The 18,835-nt window shown below is 50.0% G+C and overlaps 9 protein-coding genes across 9 annotated transcripts; 4 read left to right on the top strand and 5 right to left on the bottom strand.

Moving 5' to 3' along the window:
* Positions 1 to 131: 131 nt before the first annotated feature.
* V8C40DRAFT_230636 (uncharacterized protein) lies at positions 132 to 3,559 on the top strand. Its single transcript, XM_083212758.1, has one exon. It carries the CDS (start codon positions 430 to 432, stop codon positions 3,280 to 3,282), a length of 2,853 nt encoding a protein of 950 aa, XP_083079385.1. The 5' UTR covers positions 132 to 429; the 3' UTR covers positions 3,283 to 3,559.
* A 254-nt stretch (positions 3,560 to 3,813) lies between these two features.
* V8C40DRAFT_260691 (uncharacterized protein) lies at positions 3,814 to 4,864 on the top strand (the record flags this gene model as incomplete). Its single annotated transcript, XM_083219172.1, has 3 exons — positions 3,814 to 4,015; positions 4,152 to 4,212; positions 4,273 to 4,864. 3 exons carry the CDS (start codon positions 3,814 to 3,816, stop codon positions 4,862 to 4,864), a joined length of 855 nt encoding a protein of 284 aa, XP_083079384.1.
* Positions 4,765 to 5,851, top strand: V8C40DRAFT_14175 (uncharacterized protein). The gene has a single exon (XM_083211214.1). The coding sequence runs from the start codon at positions 5,006 to 5,008 to the stop codon at positions 5,792 to 5,794; it is 789 nt and encodes a 262-aa protein (XP_083079383.1). The 5' UTR covers positions 4,765 to 5,005; the 3' UTR covers positions 5,795 to 5,851.
* An 89-nt stretch (positions 5,852 to 5,940) lies between these two features.
* V8C40DRAFT_14174 (VIT family-domain-containing protein) lies at positions 5,941 to 7,400 on the bottom strand. The gene has a single exon (XM_083211213.1). The coding sequence runs from the start codon at positions 6,953 to 6,955 to the stop codon at positions 6,143 to 6,145; it is 813 nt and encodes a 270-aa protein (XP_083079382.1). The 5' UTR covers positions 6,956 to 7,400; the 3' UTR covers positions 5,941 to 6,142.
* V8C40DRAFT_14173 (metal binding domain of Ada-domain-containing protein) lies at positions 7,401 to 8,723 on the bottom strand. The gene has a single exon (XM_083211212.1). It carries the CDS (start codon positions 8,536 to 8,538, stop codon positions 7,846 to 7,848), a length of 693 nt encoding a protein of 230 aa, XP_083079381.1. The 5' UTR covers positions 8,539 to 8,723; the 3' UTR covers positions 7,401 to 7,845.
* A 326-nt stretch (positions 8,724 to 9,049) lies between these two features.
* Positions 9,050 to 10,763, bottom strand: V8C40DRAFT_230630 (glycosylphosphatidylinositol-alpha 1,4 mannosyltransferase I). The gene is made up of 3 exons (XM_083212757.1): positions 9,785 to 10,763; positions 9,445 to 9,703; positions 9,050 to 9,387 (listed from the first exon to the last, which is right to left on the bottom strand). The coding sequence occupies exons 1-3, from the start codon at positions 10,498 to 10,500 to the stop codon at positions 9,112 to 9,114; spliced, it is 1,251 nt and encodes a 416-aa protein (XP_083079380.1). The 5' UTR covers positions 10,501 to 10,763; the 3' UTR covers positions 9,050 to 9,111.
* A 124-nt stretch (positions 10,764 to 10,887) lies between these two features.
* V8C40DRAFT_230628 (Translin) lies at positions 10,888 to 12,523 on the top strand. The gene is made up of 3 exons (XM_083212756.1): positions 10,888 to 11,204; positions 11,277 to 11,294; positions 11,364 to 12,523. The coding sequence occupies exons 1-3, from the start codon at positions 11,023 to 11,025 to the stop codon at positions 11,935 to 11,937; spliced, it is 774 nt and encodes a 257-aa protein (XP_083079379.1). The 5' UTR covers positions 10,888 to 11,022; the 3' UTR covers positions 11,938 to 12,523.
* Positions 12,524 to 12,600: 77 nt separating this feature from the next.
* On the bottom strand, positions 12,601 to 14,564 carry V8C40DRAFT_279448 (Alpha/Beta hydrolase protein; the record flags this gene model as incomplete). Its single annotated transcript, XM_083221233.1, has 3 exons — positions 12,601 to 13,970; positions 14,027 to 14,287; positions 14,352 to 14,564. 3 exons carry the CDS (start codon positions 14,562 to 14,564, stop codon positions 12,672 to 12,674), a joined length of 1,773 nt encoding a protein of 590 aa, XP_083079378.1. The 3' UTR covers positions 12,601 to 12,671.
* Positions 14,565 to 15,546: 982 nt separating this feature from the next.
* On the bottom strand, positions 15,547 to 17,709 carry V8C40DRAFT_14144 (uncharacterized protein). Its single transcript, XM_083211210.1, has 2 exons — positions 16,008 to 17,709; positions 15,547 to 15,950 (listed from the first exon to the last, which is right to left on the bottom strand). The coding sequence occupies exons 1-2, from the start codon at positions 17,572 to 17,574 to the stop codon at positions 15,691 to 15,693; spliced, it is 1,827 nt and encodes a 608-aa protein (XP_083079377.1). The 5' UTR covers positions 17,575 to 17,709; the 3' UTR covers positions 15,547 to 15,690.
* Between the last annotated feature and the right edge of the window lie 1,126 nt (positions 17,710 to 18,835).

The raw sequence follows: 18,835 nt of genomic DNA, 5'->3' as shown, positions 1-18,835 counted from the left end.
GTCAAGGGTCGTAACTTTCGGATCGGTCGCCGACGCTTTGATAGGTGGGATGTGAGCGCTAACCCGCTTTGCTTAAAGAGCTACGGGGACCGCTAGAGCCTGTGGCTGGAGTCTTGCTTGCTGAGCACAGAAGTAAACATCCAATGTGTTGCAGCTGCGACTGATTTCTAACACGGCATCGTTTTCTGCCTGCTACACACAACCTTGAACTCTTCAGAAACTCAGCAAGCTTGACACAACGTCCTGGCTGGTGCGACTTGCCGCAATCGCGCATTCAAGTGAGAGCGGCTCTCATCCCTCAGCTGCCGCGCTCGTGCCAGCACCCGTCCAACTGCCGCCTGTCTTCGACTATCTTCGACTATCCATCGTTGCCACAGCGAAGCATCCGCCCTCGTCCAAGCTGGTGGCCACGATGCTACAACAATAGCCATGTGGCTTTCGACTCCATCGGTCGAGTCTCTGACTCGTCCGCGAATCGCCGTCGCTCTCGTTTCGGCCATCGCCACAGCTTCGATCGGATACTATGCCTACCAGAACCGCATCAACACTGCGCAAGAGGCTGTCCTACCCGGCGGCGGTCTCCATAGAAGCAACGCCATCCGCCGTAGCCGACGACGATCTCGCGGACATAGACCGAGCTCGAGCTCTTCCTCTTCAGATGTCCCCGGTGACGAAAACGCCGAAATCGCCGACAATGCTGAAAACCAAGATGTCCCGGTCGCCCAGCCTGTAGGTGATGGCGAGACCGTCGTAGATGCCAATAATGATGAATGGTGGAACGATCCTAACAACTACCCTCCCCAGCAGCGAGCTGGCCACAACATCGTCAGTCTTTTGTTCCGCGTCTCCGAGGATAATGCCAAACGAAACGGCTGTGTCCACAGAGGATGCCAATGTAATTCATGTGGCATGGTTCCCATTCGAGGTGTTCGCTACCGATGTGCCAATTGTGCCGACTTTGACCTCTGCGAGACGTGCGAATCCCAAGGCGTACACATCAAGACACACATCTTTTACAAAATCCGGATACCTGCACCCCCGTTCGGTCCCAGGCAGATGCAGCCAGTGTGGTACACAGGAGATCCTGACAGTTGTAGGCGTAATCTGCCTAGACCTCTGATCACGAAGCTCACAAGGGAAACGGGATTCGAACGGCCGGAACTCGAAGCATTCTGGGAGCAGTGGACGTTCATGGCAAATACTGAATGGAGAGATGACCCCAGTGATCTTGGCATAGCCATGGATCGCAAGACGTTTGAGCGATGCCTTGTACCGACGGGTGGCTCGCGTCATGCATCTCCAAATTTAATTCACGACCGGATGTTTGCCTTTTATGACGACAACAAAGATGATCTAATTGGGTTTTCCGAATTTCTACGCGGGTTATCCTATCGCAAACGGAAGGATAAGCTGAGAAAAGTCTTTGATGGATACGACCTTGACAGTGACGGCTACGTTGACAGGCGTGACTTTCTTCGCATGTTCCGAGCATATTATGTCTTATACAAGCAAATGCACAAAGATATCTTAGACGGTCTTGAAGATCAGCTTCTTGCTAGTTCCGAGGCTCAACAATTAGTCGCTAGTCGTCAGCCCCTGAGCAGCCTGTTCGGACGTGAAGGACGAGTTCCGACAGCCGATGGTCCTCTGGCATTTAGCGGCAAGAATTTTTATCCCGATGGCCACGTTGAGCTGGAGCCCGGAATGGAGGAGGCCGTTGTGCGCGACAGCAGCGACACAGCAGACCGAGATGATATTCTAACCAACCTCTTTGCTTACGACACCGACCCGTATTCGCGTCGACGGATGCCACCCACTGATGATGTTGACACCAACTGGCGTACGGTCCGCACCCTCACTACCAATGATGTCGACCGATCATACTTTTTGGCTTTGATGCACCCACCTGCTACCCTCGATGAGCTGCCCGGAGCAGTCGCGGGTAACAATGAGCCTGACGATAACGCAACGGACGAGACATCGGAAGACGGAACAACGGACGACAAGGAAGCAGATGAGGATCAGGATCACGATAACCCCGAATCTTCCGGATCGCAACGGCACGATTCCTTTACTAGTATTTTCCGGACCGATAGAAACCCCACCGAAAGTGAAATCAGAGCAAGCTATGTATCCCACTATCGCCAGCATGGTCCCAGAATGACAAAGCGACGTCAAGACTTGGCTCGACGACAACTCCATGAACGGTGGAAGAGGAGACACTTCTACCTGGACGAAGAAGAAGGTGGAGAGGCACCATCGCAATGGGAAGACGAAGAAGACATCCTTGAGACATCTGGCATCATGGGCGAAAGCTCAAAAGGAGCCAGCCCTCACCGCACATCAACACACTCACGCTCCAGTTCCAAAGTCAGATTTGCAGAAGATGCCAGCGATTCAGAATCTGGGTCCAACAGCTCGGAGTCTTATGCAAGCCGGCCTGGACGCTCTACGTCCTTCACAAGCCAGCCGGAACGCTGGGCGGGGCTGGGAATTCCTGTTGCCGAAAAAGATGCCGGCAAGGAGATCCTATATCAGGTCACACAACAAGCGTTCAATGAGCTTCTCGACATTATATTTAAGCAAGCTGAGGACCTCGCGGTCCAAGCGGCCGCAACAAAGGAGCAACGAATAAAGTACAAGGCTTCCATCGATGCTGTAAGCCTAGCGGATGAAAAGGCGGAAACCGGCAATGGCAGCCAGCAGGAAGATGTAACAATCTACACAGAGGCGTCTCCTAGAAATAAGACGCTTCAGGAACTCCTAGAAGAATCTGGATACATGCTCGACCAACAGGAGCCTAGGAATGCTGTGGAGATCAGTATCGTTGAGGAAATCCTGCGAGAAGACCCTGCTGGTGAAGCTGTTGAGCACTCTTCAGATCAGGGCGAGAGCGAGACTGAATCCGAGTCTGAGCCTCAACACGAAACCGAAGACGAATACCGTGACCCTACCTTGCCACAGTTCCGCCCGAATAGCGATGTACCAGTCCCTGTAAGCCAGGCACCATCTTCCTCCAAGCGCAAGGACAAGGAGCCCTCTAAGGAGGAGACCAGACCGGCCTCGGCCAAGCCATCAGCTGCAAAAAAGATGTCAAGTGAGCCATCGCCCAAAACTCTGCGGCGGTGGAAGAAGTTGAACTTGGCCGAGCAGCAAGCAGCCGAGCGAGGAGGTTGGGGCAGACTCAACTTTGCAGAGTTCGAGGAAATTTATAAGAACCAGGAGCACCAGGGCAACAGATTGGATTATCTCGGCAGCTGGATAGACTTTTGCATCCCTTAGTCATGGAAAAAGCTGCCCAAATTTGCTCGTATAGTAGTTTTGGAATTACCTAATGAGTAGATTCTCTTCCTCAGCACCCGCCACTGGGGAGGCAATCCGGAGATGTTGGGTATTTTATTTTCTACGAGTTGCTTGTATATTAGAATCATCAGCGATGCCAATTTAGGATATCAGCGGATAACATGAATACAACATTATGAAGATATATATATAGGTATATATTTCTCTGAGCCAATAGCACGGCCGCTCATCTTTTCTCCTCAGGTTGAGTCGGGGCGCTCCTTTCTTTGCTTCTCCAAGCCACTTGCAACAAATTCAAAAGAGGAAAGTTCACAGGAGGCGATAGTGTGATCTAATCTCGGCCTATTGCACTCCTTGTAACAATAACATATTTCTTCAATTCACCAACTATAAGCTCAAACATCACCATTCTCTGACCTATTTTACTTGCTCACCTCCTTCCATACGCTCATTTAAAGCCTACGCAAGTCATCCTATCAAAGACAGCACACCGCGATAAACAAGCGGAAAATGGCTGAACCAAACCCGCCATCAAGAGAGCGTCAACGCCTACAGGCCCAATTTGCAAGGGACGAACGAACGATTTTCACGCAGGTCAGAGCATTCTTTCGTGCTCCTGCGACGATCGACTTCTTACTCGTCCTGAACGTCATGTCGAAGCTCTTCATGGTGTCCGCCATTACATTTATTTGGGCGCGGACGAGGCCGTTGGGTTCGGTTGGGCGAAATATTTTAGGTGGGCAGCCCTTGGTTTCGTTTGCTTCTGGTGGTTCTCTGAAAGCCAAAACCGATTGAAGTTGACCTGTGCTTCTCTATATCTCCCTGTCTAACTTGTGTTGGCTCTGTAGCGTTCCTTACCGTGAGCGACATTGGTATTACGCAATTTTTATGGGAGTTCAATGATCTCCAGTTTGTATCCCTGTTATTCGTCCTGTGAGGTATAAGAGCTGATGCTGGTGTCTTTGGCAGATCCTGGCGATTAGCTCCTCCCCAGAATGATGATGTGGCTATTCAGACCGAGCCTGAGAGCATTGAGATGACAAGAGTTGTGGTACAACCAGATGCTGCTGCACTGCCGTCTTCGGAGTTTGTGGGAGTGAGGAGTCTACGAGCCATCGAGGCGAGAAATCGACGTCTGAGGGCTGCAGTACAAAGCGATCCTCCTCCTGCGCTACCTTCTTTCGAATTCGAGAGGGCGATACCACGACCTCTCAGGCAGAGGAATCTACATCCAAGGGTTACTGAGCGCACTGGCGTTAGCCAGGCAGGACCAAGAGTTTCCTTCCAGCTACCTGTGGAAACTGTGAGGTATCTATATGCTAATGCGGATGTGGATGTGGAAGTTGCTTCTTCACTGCCCTCTCTCGACTCTGAGACAACTCCAACACCTCCGGATACTGAAGAGTCAGTGGATGCTGCTTCGCTGTCTTCTCTCGTTTTCGGTGACTCTCTCGACTCTGAGACAACACCAACGCCTGCGAATATTGAAGAGTCAGTGGATGATCCTTCGGTGTCTTCTCTCGTGTTCGGTGCAGTTACAGCGATATCAGAGGATGCCTAGGAAGCAGACTCTTCTTCGGACCCTTCTCTCAAGGCCGGCATAGCTATAATCCGACCAAAGACTACAAAAGCAAAATATTTGGTTTTGGGACCTTCTCTTACATCTAGCACAGCTACAACTCAATCACAAGTTAGAGAGGAGATGGTTTCTACTTTAGAGCCATCTCGCAGGTCTAGCATAGCTACAACAATAGTGGAATCTGCAGAAGAAAAAGATTCTACTTCACAGCCTTCTCGCCCGTCTAGCATGGCTACAACAATACCGGAAGCTCCAGAAGAAAGAGTTTTTACTTCGGAGCCTTCTCGAAGGACTAGTGTAGCTACAACGATACCAGAGGTGGCAGAAGTAAAAGACTCTGCTTCGGAGTCTTCCTTCGAATCCGACTCAGCTACAATGCTACCAGAGGTTGCAGAAGAAAAAGATTTTGCTTCGGAGCTTTCTCTCAAGCTTGATATAGCTGCAACATTACCAGAGACTGAAGAAAAGAAAGGTTCCGCTTTGGAGTCTTCTCCCAAGTCCGATATAGCTGCAACACTACCAAAGATTGAAGAAACCAAAGATTCTGCTGTGGAGAATTCTCTCAAGTCCGATATAGCTGCAATATTACAAAAGATTGGGGAGGAAAAAGATCTTGCTTCGCTACTTTCTCAGAAACCCGACACGATCGTGACGGAACAAGAAGTTGAAGAGGAAAGTCCACGTGGAAGCAATGTACGCAAATTCTGGGGCAAAGTCAAAGGCTGGGGGAAGCAGTATAATGACCGGAATAATGGCAATGACCAGAATCAGGGCAACAACCAGAACAATGGCCGTGGCCGGAATCATGACGGTGATTCCGGCCAGAGTGATAGTAACCCGGACTGGGACATTGTCAAGGAGAACCGTCACCTTTTGGAGGACGATGCATCCAAAGATTCTTCTGATGACTGAGCAGTCTATATGAATGAGGGAGGATTCTCTCAGAGATTTTATCTCCGCTAGCGAGGCTACTTTTCAGATATTCTCACTTAGTGTGTGTATATGGCGAAATATGAGGGCGAATATGGTAGCACAGCGGATGAATTATACAGCGTAAGTAGTTGTCAAATAGTAGAGTTATCATTCATTATTCATGCAATGAGCTGCTTCATCTCTTGGTGAAACAGACTTTTGTACTAATTATATGCTAAACGCCAGCGTGATGGTTCTTGTTTTCCCTTTTCCACGCTTCCAATCCTACCAACGCCATTGTGTGTGAATGAATCCCTTAATAATATTACATGAAACCAAGTTCACGACTTATACATCTGTTCTGTCCAACGCCTTGACGAGGATGTAGCTCGTTCCGGCAGCCAAGACGCCTATTATCAGCGTTTGGATAGCGCCCCATAGACCTGCCCTGTGATTCCTAATCGCGACGTAATTCTTGACGTATCCAAAGCCCAGGAGGATGACGACGGTAACAGCAATGGAGACGAAGAGTGCATCGGCAACCTTGTCCATGACGAAGTAAGGAATCATAGGGATCAGCCCGCCAACGAAGTAACTCAGACCCATGGTGACGCCGGAGATCCAGGCGCGGTGGATGTTTGGCTTCTCAAGGCGCAACGAAAAGTCCATCCGGAAGCGAATCCACTGCTCGCGGCTCTTGCACAGCTCCTCAACCAGAGGGGCAGCGGCCTCGCGGGAGACGCTGTACTTTTCCAGGATGCAGAAGATGTCGTCGCGCTGCTCCTGGGGTAAGGAACAGCCGGCCTGTGTGAGCTGGCGCTTCTCCTCGGAGTCGTAGTGGTCGCGCTCTGTGACGGCGGCGAGGTAGGCGCCCAGGCCCATGCTGATCATTCCTGAGAAGAGCTCGGCCATGCCGCCCATGATGACGAGCTTTGTGCTGCCGAGGGAAGAGAGGCCGGCTGTGAGGGCGAAGGGGACGGTGAGGCCGTCTGAGAAGCCGATGATGACGTCGCGGAGGACGTCTGTGAGGTCCATGCTTGAGGAGACGGATGAGGTTATTGAGGATGAGTCGGGTTGCGTTAGGTATTTGGTGTCCCAGGGCTGCTCTATGGCGGGTTCTCTGGGTAGTAGAGGTGATGATTCTGAAGGTGGCTGAGACATGGTTTTTTTTGTGTGAGTTTTCTCTTATATGTTGTAGTAGTTGTTGTTTGTTGCAGATGACGCCTCAATTGTTTAAAAGGCCGGTTGGTGAGGACAGTTCCTCAAGGTGATTGAGGTAGTAGCTGTGAAGAGTAATGGCTAGGCAGGGCGATGTGAAATAGAGCTGAGTGTGTGTGTGAAGGCGAGCAGGAGATATTTATTATTATCATGAGATCTGGGTTCGTGAGATCGAGGCGGCCCCTAAGAGATCGGTAGTTGCGTCTTTATGGAGCTCCCTTCGCATTCCGCCCGCAGGCCGAACCAATCGCTGAGCTTGTAATTTGAAATCGCCGCCTCGGAGCTATCTGGAAAGGATTGAAGCGGTCGAGCTTTGGCCTGAATTGCTGCTGAAGATATTCAATCTCACTGACATGCGCGAGACGGGATTCTCAGCCAAGAAGTGCGAGCCAATCAGCGTTGAGGGTTTAGTCAGCAGCGAGTAACCAATTGCCCGATCGGGAAGTGACAACGCTTCCAAGGCGGGTCCTTGTACCTCCGCTCTCCGTGAAATGGTGAATTGCGTACGAGATGGAAATGAATCCCCTTGTCGTACCGAGCTTCTATTGATTTCTTCTTTTTCTCTTCTTCATCTCCTTTATAAGGGATCAAAGGGGGCGAAGGAATCTCGGGGAAATGACGTCTGACTAAGGCCCTCGTAGACCGAGCTGGAGGATTTCGTCACCACATGTGGTGCGGCGTGAATATGCCGTCCGCAAATCGCCACCCGCAGTCCAACTCCGAACCCCGAGAGTTTACGGGCTCATATTTGCTCGTGTTGTCCGCTGCATAACAGCCAATGCCGGGATGTGTATTTCATGAAGGATTGATGCTTCGTCAGCTGTCGCTCGCAATTACTTTGTTGGCAAATTCTCCGGCCACACCAAGATGTCGTCCAGAGTGAAAAGCGGGCAGGCATTCGAGGCTGGCGCTTCTGGGCAATCGGCTTTCGCGTCGAGGGCCAGGGGATCGTTGAGAAATCCAAAGTCAAAGTCCATATCGTCGAGTTGGACCAGGTCGAGCTGATCTGTCCAGCTTAATCCACTCTCGCTCCCGGTCCCGGGACTCAAGCTCGCGGCCATGTCTCGTAATGTCTTCAAGTATTCCACGGGAGTGATGCCCACGCACTTTTTGAAGACGCGGTGGAAATGCCACTTGGACAAACCCGTCTTCTTCGCCATTTGACTTAGGCTCATCTTCATCTCTCCCATATCCCGGTTTCCGTCGCTGATGGCCTGTTGGTGCCGCACAAATGCTCGGATCTTTTGCACTGCTTCTTCCTCAGGCATCAGTCCCAGAACTTCGGGCTTACATCGCTTGCAGGCCCTAAAGCCGTTCTGCTTGGCTTCCTCTCCCGTAGCGTAGAAACGCACATTTGCACGGCGAGCCAGCCTAGCTTTGCAGGTTGGGCGGCAGAAGACCTTTGTGGTGCGGACTCCGTAAACAAAGAAGCCGTCGGCGTCGGGATCGCGTGACTGGACAGCTTGCCATTTTGAGTCGTCGTCCAGGAAGAGGGGAATAGGAATACCCATGGCTGGCAGACCCATGATTGCTGGTATTTGCGCGTTTAGTTGTTGCTGTTGGCTGTAGGCGTAACTCGTAGCTCAAGGCAAGATGGAGGATATAATAATAATTGCTATCTTGCTGAAGCTTGCAATTTCTGCTATGAGACAATCGAATTGGCCATCTTGACGCCAAGCCGGGCAGATCACGGCATTTAAGTACTCGCGATGCTGTGAAATTAAACGTTGCGACGTTGTTGCGACTTCGTCCGTCGTGAGCAATGAAAAAATGGAGCTTGCTTTTAATATGACCAATGGGGTTGGGCCAAATAAATGGGGCCGCAAAGTGCCGGACATGGCGATAGCTTAAGCTTGTTGAGGCTGGCCAGGATGATGGAATCTTTGGGTTGCTCTATAATTGCTTCAGATATCCATCAATGAAATTGGCCTCGGAGAAAGGCTTTTTTTTCGTCCAGAATATGCCAGATTGATTAAATATTCTTCTGCGATGACGTCGTAACTTTTATATTAGCTTGTCTACATTTCATTGGCACTTGGTGTTTGAAGACTTTGCATTTTTAAAAATGACGCTTGTGTTAGCTACTGCTGCTAAGCTATTTACATCACATGCACCTTTTGAATGCTTCTTTCTGCTCCATCGCTAATAATTATGCCCAATATCCAGCAATTGATGAGGAAAAAGGCCAGTGAGGCCAGCCACATGCCAGGAAAGAAGGTACTGACACCTAGAAATTCTAGCTCATACCCTTGCTGTAGCCAAGCGGCCTGGCCCAGAACCCAAAGCAACAGTGCCGTAATGCCGCGACTGGGGACACGAAGCATAGATGATCCAGGAAGGTAGAGAGGAAGAAAAATCATGTACCATAGGAAATACTATACAAATTTGTGAGTTGACTAGTACACGAAATAGGAACCTTGCTCTCATCTTACCTGTGAAGTGCAAACTTTGTTAAAGGTGACAAAGGCAAAAGTCTGAGCCATCATAGACGTAGCAAGATCCTTTTTGGCAATGACAAAGGGGATAAAGAGGCATGAGAGGAGCAATTGGGGGAGGAATGCGTGGAGGGAGCTGGACAATGGGTTGGCGGATGCGAGATAGAGGAAGATGTTGTAAGGCGAGAAGTTGTGACGGTGATCAATGCGAGTGACGTGGTGGAAGTAAGAATGGGTGAGGAAAGGGGTTCCGTAACTGTAGCATAGCTGATTAGCGAAAGAAGAATAATGATGTAGTGGTTTAAGGGATAAGAAGGGACAATTGGGCGAGACGCACATATAATACATGAGAACATTGAGTCCCATAAATGTCGATAAGCTGATGAGGGTGAGTTTTATCCTCTGAGGAGAGAGGAACTTGATTACAGCGTCAGCAAATGAAGCTGGCGATTTAGATACCCCTTTGCCGAGATGTTCATCATCCATCCACCAGATAATCGCGGGCGCATAAATAAAGGGGTAAATCTTGAAATGAACGCTCAACCCCAAGATGAAGCCCGCCACTCCAATCCTCTTGCCTCCCACAGCCCACAGCAAGGCCATTGTCAAAACGCCCAGCAAGCCTTCGGAGCTGCCTCTGGTGCTGATGGTCGCCACCATGGGATTCCAAAGCCATATGGCGGCAAATGCACCGGCTCTCTCGGCACTCATACCCCTCTGCTTCCTTAGCACCCTGACGATCAGCCATCCGGCAAGCAGGTCTGCTAGAGCAAAGACGACCTTGCCAAAGGAGAAGAGATGCGGCTTGGCAGTGGGAACTAACATCCATGCGACGAGGGGCGTGTACCGGTACGTTTCTCTGGAATACGGACTGAGGCCATTGGATACGTAGCGGGCGGCATCAGTGAAGACGAGGTAGTCGATGTCCGTGTATTTGACGGCAGAGTGGGCGTCTTGCCAGGTGCCGTAAAGAAGAAGAACGAGACGGAGAATAGCAGCAATTGAGAAAAGGGGAGCCGGACGAAGTAACGAGGAGAGGATTGAAGATGACATGATTGCGAAGATTGCTGGTTGCTTTGGATATAAAAATGGTGATATAAAAATGGTGATGAGACGGCCTAAGGACAGCGTGTTGCGATGGATGGTGGATTGGTGTCCAGGCTCATTGTTCCAGGTCTAGGCCGTCCGAATCAGACCGAGCCGAACAAAAATCAATGAGAATCAAGACTGTGTTTCGTTTCCTTGGATCTTCGTCTCTCTCAGGAGTGGATGGAGGAGGAAGATTTCCAGAGGTAGCTGTGATATGAGGATAAGCTGGCGTCGGTACATGACCTCAAACTGGAGCTCTAGCTGTTATGGGGCTCTGACCTCACTCGCTGCAATTGTGGTTTTTTAGTGGCTGGTTGGGGACAGGCCGCGTCTCCACTCTCAACCACTCAAGCAATAGCCAGGCAAAGCTTTGGGTGCAGATTCCATCAGTCAAACCGCCAGAAAAGACCATCCATTGACAGACAACACAACAGGCATTCATTCGCCATATCATCTTCTCCTCTTCATATATAAAATTACCAAGACATGGCTGGAGGCGTCAAGAGAGACCGCGATGGCAATGCTCGTGCTAAGCCCACGCAGGATTTGCCGCGGGGCAGGTTCCATTCCATGTTTGAAAACTTCCGAGATGAGCTGGATGAGCATTACGATCGCAGGGAGCGCGTCATCAAGGTGTCCAGAGACGTGACGGCGCAGAGCAAGAAGATGTAGGTACATTCGTGGTTGAAAAATTGTTGTTAATTATGATTTATTTCGTTTGCTAACTATCTTCCCTACAGCATTTTCACATTACAGAGGTATCATCATCATAAATCACATCCAAATACTGGGTCCAAGTAGCAGTGGCTCATCTTTTTTTATGACAGAGTCAAAGAACTCAACAAAGATTTCCCAAAAGGAATACAGCAAGACGTTGATACGCGCCTCACCGAAATCTCAAAACTCCTCTCCACCATTACCGCCGACGTGCAGTCCATCAACCGCTATCGCTACGGCTATTCCATGAAGTGCTTAGAGGAGCTCGTTGAGGCGCTCTCATTCGCACACTACCTACGGCACCAGAAGGTCATCACGCTAGAAGAGACGCAAGCAGCCACTCCCGCCGACGTTGTGCTGACGCCGCATGACTACATGTACGGCCTATTTGACCTGTTTGGAGAGCTGATGCGGTTTGCAACGGTCACGACGGCGCAATCGGGTGAGCTGGTTGGTGATTACGACAGAAACATTCTTAGTGACATACAGGAACTTGGCTGTGCGTTTGAGCTGCTGCCTCAGATCCCGACCAAGGACTTTCGTAACAAGATGGAGGTTATGCGGCAGAGCATCAACAAGGTCGAGAAGCTGGGCTATGGTCTTGTCGTGAGGGGCAGTGAACGGCCTAAGGGGTGGGTTCCTGACATGAAAGATGACGATCCCCGACCTTCATCGCCTGTGTGAGGAAAATGAGGTGTTCGGTTATTGTCTTGTTGATGCTTTATTGCCTGGCACCATTTGGAGGCCAGCTCTACATTGTCAGAATGATGAATACTTTGTCATGCCATTTTTCTTCTGCTTTACTTTCTATTTTATTTTATTTTTCATGAGCACATACGCATTCAGAGCTCATCGTCTCTCATCTGGGAATCATCGCTGGTGGACACATTGGAAGATACAGATTATGTTGAAATTAGTGACGGATCATTAGCGCTCAACAATGGGATCAACTGCCACAGAACAAATATCTATACAATGCGCTACTCCGCACCCTATAAGATTGCGTGTGTCGAGAGAGATCACTTTCTGTGTGTCTTTACGACCAAATTTGAGATGTCCAAACTCTCATGGCTGGCCTTGTTAGAGTAATTCATGGATATCCTCTGTCACTTCATCATCTCTTTAATCTCCGATACTCATAAGATTAGGATGATAGATGTCTACTCCTATTCCTAGTCGCCATAACCCGATATGTTCCCGAACCCGATACTGCACGATAATAGCCCATGTGAATAAAGAAAAGAATTGACCCAAGCAAAGTAAGATCAAATCCATCTGAAACGAAAATTCGTGTCCCCAAAACGCCAACATCCCGTAGTTAATAACCCATCGAACTCGGATCCCATTCTTGAAATTTCTGCGCCTCCTTAAATTGCTCCATGTAGATTTTCTCCCAGTGCAATATGTCGCTCGTGCCACTAAAGGTTAGGAAATTCGTCTTGCGGTGCCAGGAGGTCAATTTGTCCGGCAAAGAGAGCATCCTCGTCCAGAAGAAGTGGCTCATCACATTCTGGACTGGGATAGCTTGCGTTGTACTGCAGCAACGGCGCTGGCTGGCCGTATTGTGCTTCGAAAAGAGAAGCAAGAGTTGGGCTCTCAGTGGCTTGGGCCTGGGGCGATTGGAGACCAGTGCCAGCATCCAAGCGCTTTGGAGCAGGCAAACTATCGTCTCCATCATCATCTTGACCTCGAGGGCGTTTCAACGACGTTTCTTGAATAGCTCCAAAGGCCTCCACAGCTTGAGGAGGCGCTTGGTCTTGGCCCTGCTCCTGATTCTGCTCCTGAGTCTGCTCCTGAGTCTGCTCCTGAGTCTGCTCCTGAGTCTGCTCCTGAGTCTGCTCCTGAGTCTGCTCCTGAGTCTGCTCCTGATTTTGGTTTTCGTCTTGGTCATGAATTTGGTCCTGGTCCTGGTCCTGAATTTGATTTCCGCCTAAGTCAGGATATTGGCTGATATCAATAACCGTGTAAGGTTCAGGGTTGTATTCATCAGGCATCCCAGTCCAACCAGCCACCATAGCAGCAATCTCATCGCTGTTCGTCTCCAGGAACATCAAGTGCCCGTTTCCAGTGACTCCAAACTGCGCCAGGTCGAAGTGGTCCACAGAGACACCAGCCTGTCTCATGAACATCACGGTAGCCCAGTCGAACATCCTATGAGAACTTGCCTCAGCAGTGAAAACAGCGTGATTCATCTGTTTAAGCTGGACTAGCCGTGGTACGGATTCTTGTCCATACTTGAATGGTGCATCCTTTGTGGGAACCACACAGCCTGGCACGTATTTCTGGGCCATATAGCAACCCGAGTTGTTGGGGTGCTGGCGGACTTCGAGATCCAGAGCTGGGCCCTGAGATGACTCCTTTGCCGGCGGGTTGAAGGTCAAAGGAATATCCGCAAGCCCATACTTTCGCACGCTATCGTCTCTGCTCAACCACGAGCTGTATGTTCGGCCACCAGTGCGATTGATGTGAGCTCTGGCAGCAGGTGGTCCAGCTGGTTCGATTGCAACCACTCTGGTGACCATTTCCGGCATGGCATCGGCAGCAAGCCAGGCCGCTGTACATCCAGCTCCTTGTCCAATCAAGACTGCTTTTCCGATGGCCTTGAGAAGGCTGCAGAGGCCATTTTGAGCCAGCTTTTGACGGACTGCTTTTTGCAGAAAGAGAACTTGTTGAGATTTCATATACTCGTCAAAAGCCGGGTCACCACGCTGGCCAGTCTGCTACGCTGTTAGATATGTTGACTCAAAGCCTCTGAGGTTGGGACAAAACTTACTCCAGGCCACTTGTTGTGCAGACCAGCAGTTGGCCATGCGGCAGTGCCTCCAACGATGTTCCTCTCGGGAGCAGTGAGTTGAGTCTCAGCGCTCTTCTCACTCATCTTCTGTTCAGCATCCATGAAGTCGGAACAAAGATCGAAATCATTAGGTATGTAAGACTGGCCGCTGCCGGGCAAGTCAACGACATACACGCGACAGCCTCTCTTAAGGAAAAAGGCAGCCCAGCCCGGGCTACCATCGGGCTTAGTGAACCAAACCTATGTTGGAACATGTCAGTGCCCAACATCATATCAACGGTTTATTGAGTACTTGATAACTTACCGCGCCATGGTGGAAATCACCGTGGATCAGGACGACGGGATCCCTATGGCGGACCACCATAGGCTCCAGGCACTCCACGTACATCTGGGCCACCTTATCGTCCTTGCCAGGCCACTTTGCTGGCACCTTGAAGCTTGTTCTGATACAAGCTTCCCCATCTATAAAGCAACTAGTTGGCTCGGGATAAGGCCTGGTAGCCGTCATGAGCGCCATGGTTGCCTGAATAGAGGGCGTGGGTGGAGGCTTGGAAGAGAGAGGAGAGAATGAGGAAGAGGGGGAAGAGAGAAGGAGAAGGAAAGGTGTAGAAATATTTTGAAGAGCATTTATAGGTGCAAGCACGGAGGCGTGCGGTCAAAGTGTTTGCAGCTGGCATTAGGCGGTGATGGCGAGATTCTGCCCGAGGGTCATCTTGGTATAAGTTGGCATTGTTCTGCAGACTTCTGCATTGATGGCTTGGTGGGTCTTGGGGGAGTGACTATCCAGCATATCACATTGAGCAATGAGATAAAGAGGTGTCAAGATCCTTGGCAGAAAAGTATCTACTTTATACCAGATGGCAAAGAAGAGCAGAGATGGTATAGAAGAGTGGTGATACTAGAGAACAGAGTACCTGAGTGGAAGAACAACTACCTAGTAGACGAAAATTCCCGCTCTTCATTATTATCACGTCACATTCTGGATAGCCACTACAGTCAACAAACGAATAGCCCAGAAGCCAGTACCAAGTCTATCACTAGAAGTGTACCAACCTCAGCAAGTAAGAGGCATCTGCACGTCACCATATAGACGAATGTAGTTGCACCAGGCGATTTGTAGCATAAATCTCAAATATTTCATTATGGGTATCAACCTTACTTCACCCAGATATATCTCAATCTCATTGCAGAGCCCCCTCCTCCCCCCGAGAATTACCCTACCAAAAGCAAATGCTAAGCAACAATAACATCAAACCCAACTGCAGCCCTGAACCCCATATATCCATGATTACTGAGTTTAACAAACCAACTCCGAGCTTTGTTTCGCATTATTTGACTGACTGTCCCAGGGTATGAAAAATCAAGAAGAAGAAATGGCGAGACGAAAACTTGAGAACCCAGATCCCCAAAACCTCGCTTCGTGCTGTGTGATAAAGAGTTGCAAACGCCTTGAAAATAGAAGATCAGATGACATTTCTGTGTGCCTTTCCGCCAATGTATTTGTTCCATAAATGGTTTTTAGTAGGTTTTTGGTTTGTTTTTGTGTTCAATTGGAATAAAAGTGCGAAAATACTTGCTCAATATTCCCAATGCAAGATGCTTTTGATATAATCTCTCCGGTCGACAAAATTTCACCATGCAGTTTACTGAATAGTAATTCGAGTAGCAAGTGATCGGTAATTGGACAGTTTAAGAGAGGTGATGCGTGGTCTAGATGGCTCAGGAGCGATAATCATCCGGCCATCTTTGCTGTAGACAATGTTTCCAAAGGTATCGCTCAATCCGGGGAACGTGGTGTTGGGTCGAACCCTATTCATTTCGGTGATGATGTAGTCACTCCAGACCCCAGTGCATTTTCCATTCTGCATAAGGAAATACGGGTTCAACGGTGGCAACACGGAATCTAACACTAATATTAGCAGTTGCCTTTGATGAGAATTGACAGGCCGGATAAACAAACCTAGATCAACAAATCGAATCCTCAAGTATTCGATCCCTTTGAACTTGTCCATCGATCGGACCGCAGAAACAACGAGCTTCTCGAACGCCTCGATAAATGCCATATCCTGGATTCCAGAGCCGGAGTCGTGAAAACTGAAGGACTGACGACAGCAATTCTTGACAGTGATATCAATGGATTTGAGCTTCGTAGTCAGGGGATCGGCTAATCGCATTGCTGCATCAAAGAAATGGTGGCAAACACGACCGGTGTAAGCAAAGTGCTCCAACGATGGCAAGACTCGGGCCATGCTGGCACAGAGGTGAGCCTTTTGAGCCACTTTATAGTAAAAAGCTGGCATGACCCCTTCTCGTCGATAATCGCTTTCCATGCAGAGTGAAAGATTTGTAACGTGGCTTGGTAAGAGCGGCAGGAAATCGGAGGCTGTGATATAACTCTTAGATTTCGGCTTGCTGTAAGACCCCTGCCACTCTTCCAGATTAGGCAATGCCTCCATGAGGATTCTGAAGTCATCACCATCCCTCATCAAATTCCACTGGCCTTTGGTTACCAAGGTAGTTACCGAGCTGAGAGGAAGAAGTTGCCGATCCTCCGCTGCCAAGCCCGGTATCCTCATGTCAAAGTGAACCACTCGGGGAGCCTTGCGTCGTTCCCCACCTTCCAGAGTGAGTACTTTGGTCTCAGGAAGCGCGGCGGCAACGAATTGAAACACTTGCTCAAGGGTACAGTTGTTCCCTGGTAATGTGTATGTGGCATTGGTCAGCCCATCCGTCGTTACGGTGGGTAATGTGAGAGTGTTGGACAACGCCAACGGTCCGTATGTTGGTTGGAAAACGGGAAACCAAATCTCAATGTGCTTGATATACGACGAAAGATGGGGTCGTTCAACCAAAAAGTCCATGGCATTATTGATGGAGTCAAGCGTCGCCTTGAGCTTGATGTGCCGGAATAGCCTCTGCTGGACCAAGACACTCCATACACGGTTGACCAGAGCTAATGCAGTGAGCTCCCGCCTCCGCGAATGGCGAAGTGCCGTGCTCCACCCCCTAGTCAAACTGGAAATCCTCATTGTGCTTCTCGACGTAGCAGACACGCAGTATCCGAATATGTGATCGAGAATCGCCTCATGGACTTCGGTGGGAAGTTGTTCGAAATGCCGCGCAGGTGGACTTGCGGCCGCAGCGTCAACGGATTCGGTCGACGACTCGTCCCAGCCACTAGCATCGGGGCAGGACTCTGAATCTGCCAGGCAGCAGATTTGCGGGCTTCGAGTTTCGGGATGTGGGAACGGCGTACTACTGGGTCGCGCGGGCGGAACAAAAGACGTGCTCTTGGCCATCTGAAACGATGGGCTTGACGGGCCGGGAGAAACGGGACTCGAGGTAGTGTTGAGAAATGTCGTTACCATGGATGTGGTCATGAGCGAGGAGAAACTTCCGTCGTCGGAGTCGTCCGGCCGCATCTCGACGTCGTCCTGGCATTCAACGACCCTCTCGTCCAGATCCATCCTCAGGCTGCGGACACTCTTTGCGTCGTCACAGTTTGCGACATCCATGGCTTCCCCCATGCTGCGTAGACCTATTCAAACTGTTGATTGGTAGTTCGACGAGGACAACAAGACACGCATTTCACGGCGAAGGATGGTTGGATGATGAGGCGTCGTCAGCCGTTTTCTCCAGGCGGCAGTCAATTTCCAGGCTTAGTTCGTGGGCAGCCGTACGCCCCCAAGCAATGCCTAGGGAGGAGAACGTCTTCACAGGGTTCGCGGTGTGCCTCGGGCGACGGTAGAAGCAGATGGAGAGATGTTGCACAGAATGGGCGCAGATACAGGTTCAGGTTCAGTTTGGGTGGCCCGGCGAGATGAGATTTGCTGGCACTTTACGCGACGCCCACCCGGTCTCGTGCTCGCGTGCCGATACGGAGATTGCAAGCGACAGAGGGGGCGGTGCAGGAACAAGAAGGGCCAGACGATGGAGGATGGAAGAGTCTCTTGTCTCGCCCGGACAGGAATGCAACAGGGTGGCCACGAGCTGAAGAATGACAGATTCGCAGCGGAGACCTAGCCAACAGGCCAGAAGGGCGAAAAGGGCAAAGAACACTGCAGACGGCGGCACTGCAAGGCGAGGGAAGGAAACCGACGTACAAAAGTGCTTGGTAAGGGAAGGGAAAAAATTGAAATGAGGAGGCAACTTAATGGGCATCAAAACCCGTCAGACGACGGATGGCACTCAGTGGCTGTTAAGGCACGTCCGGGGAATTGCATGCAGCTCCAAAATGACGATTGGGCGGCAAGCCGCTAAAATAACGCCAACCACCACACACAAGAAAAAAGGTCGGGTCATTCAATGGATCTTTTTTTTTTCTTCTTTTTTTTGCTTTTGCGCCGTATTGCGTGTTGCGCTGAGCCAATCTCTTCGTTTTCCAAGGATTGATTGGCTCTTGAAAGACATTTCATTTGCAAGTAAAATTACCCCACCTCAATATTATGCCGCCCAAGACAAAAGTCATTGCTGTCCAAGACAATAGCTGGGAGAGAATAAGACATCAATCGAGTTCATTGTGCTCAGTTTCTCTTGCTTCACCCTCGTGACAAATATTCCCCCATCTCACTGAGTATCTTGGGTAAATGGGACATCACACATGACAACTTCATACACCATGGGTACTTGAACCGACGGCAGTGCTCATACTGTGAACACGCCTCAATCTCCCAATTTCCCGTCATTTGGCCAGAAACACTCCGCCTTGTGGATTTTTCGTTGGTGATTTCAAGGTCGTCCGTATAACTGTCGGGAACACCGTTGGTCAACACGAGCTAGAATCACCCA

The sequence above is a fragment of the Trichoderma camerunense genome, assembly GCF_050948025.1.
Source record: "Trichoderma camerunense strain CBS 138272 chromosome Unknown V8C40scaffold_1, whole genome shotgun sequence".
NCBI classification, from domain to species: Eukaryota; Fungi; Ascomycota; class Sordariomycetes; order Hypocreales; family Hypocreaceae; genus Trichoderma; species Trichoderma camerunense.
The sequence above is the reverse complement of the archived record's forward strand: the minus strand, read 5'-3'. Positions and strand labels throughout refer to the sequence as shown.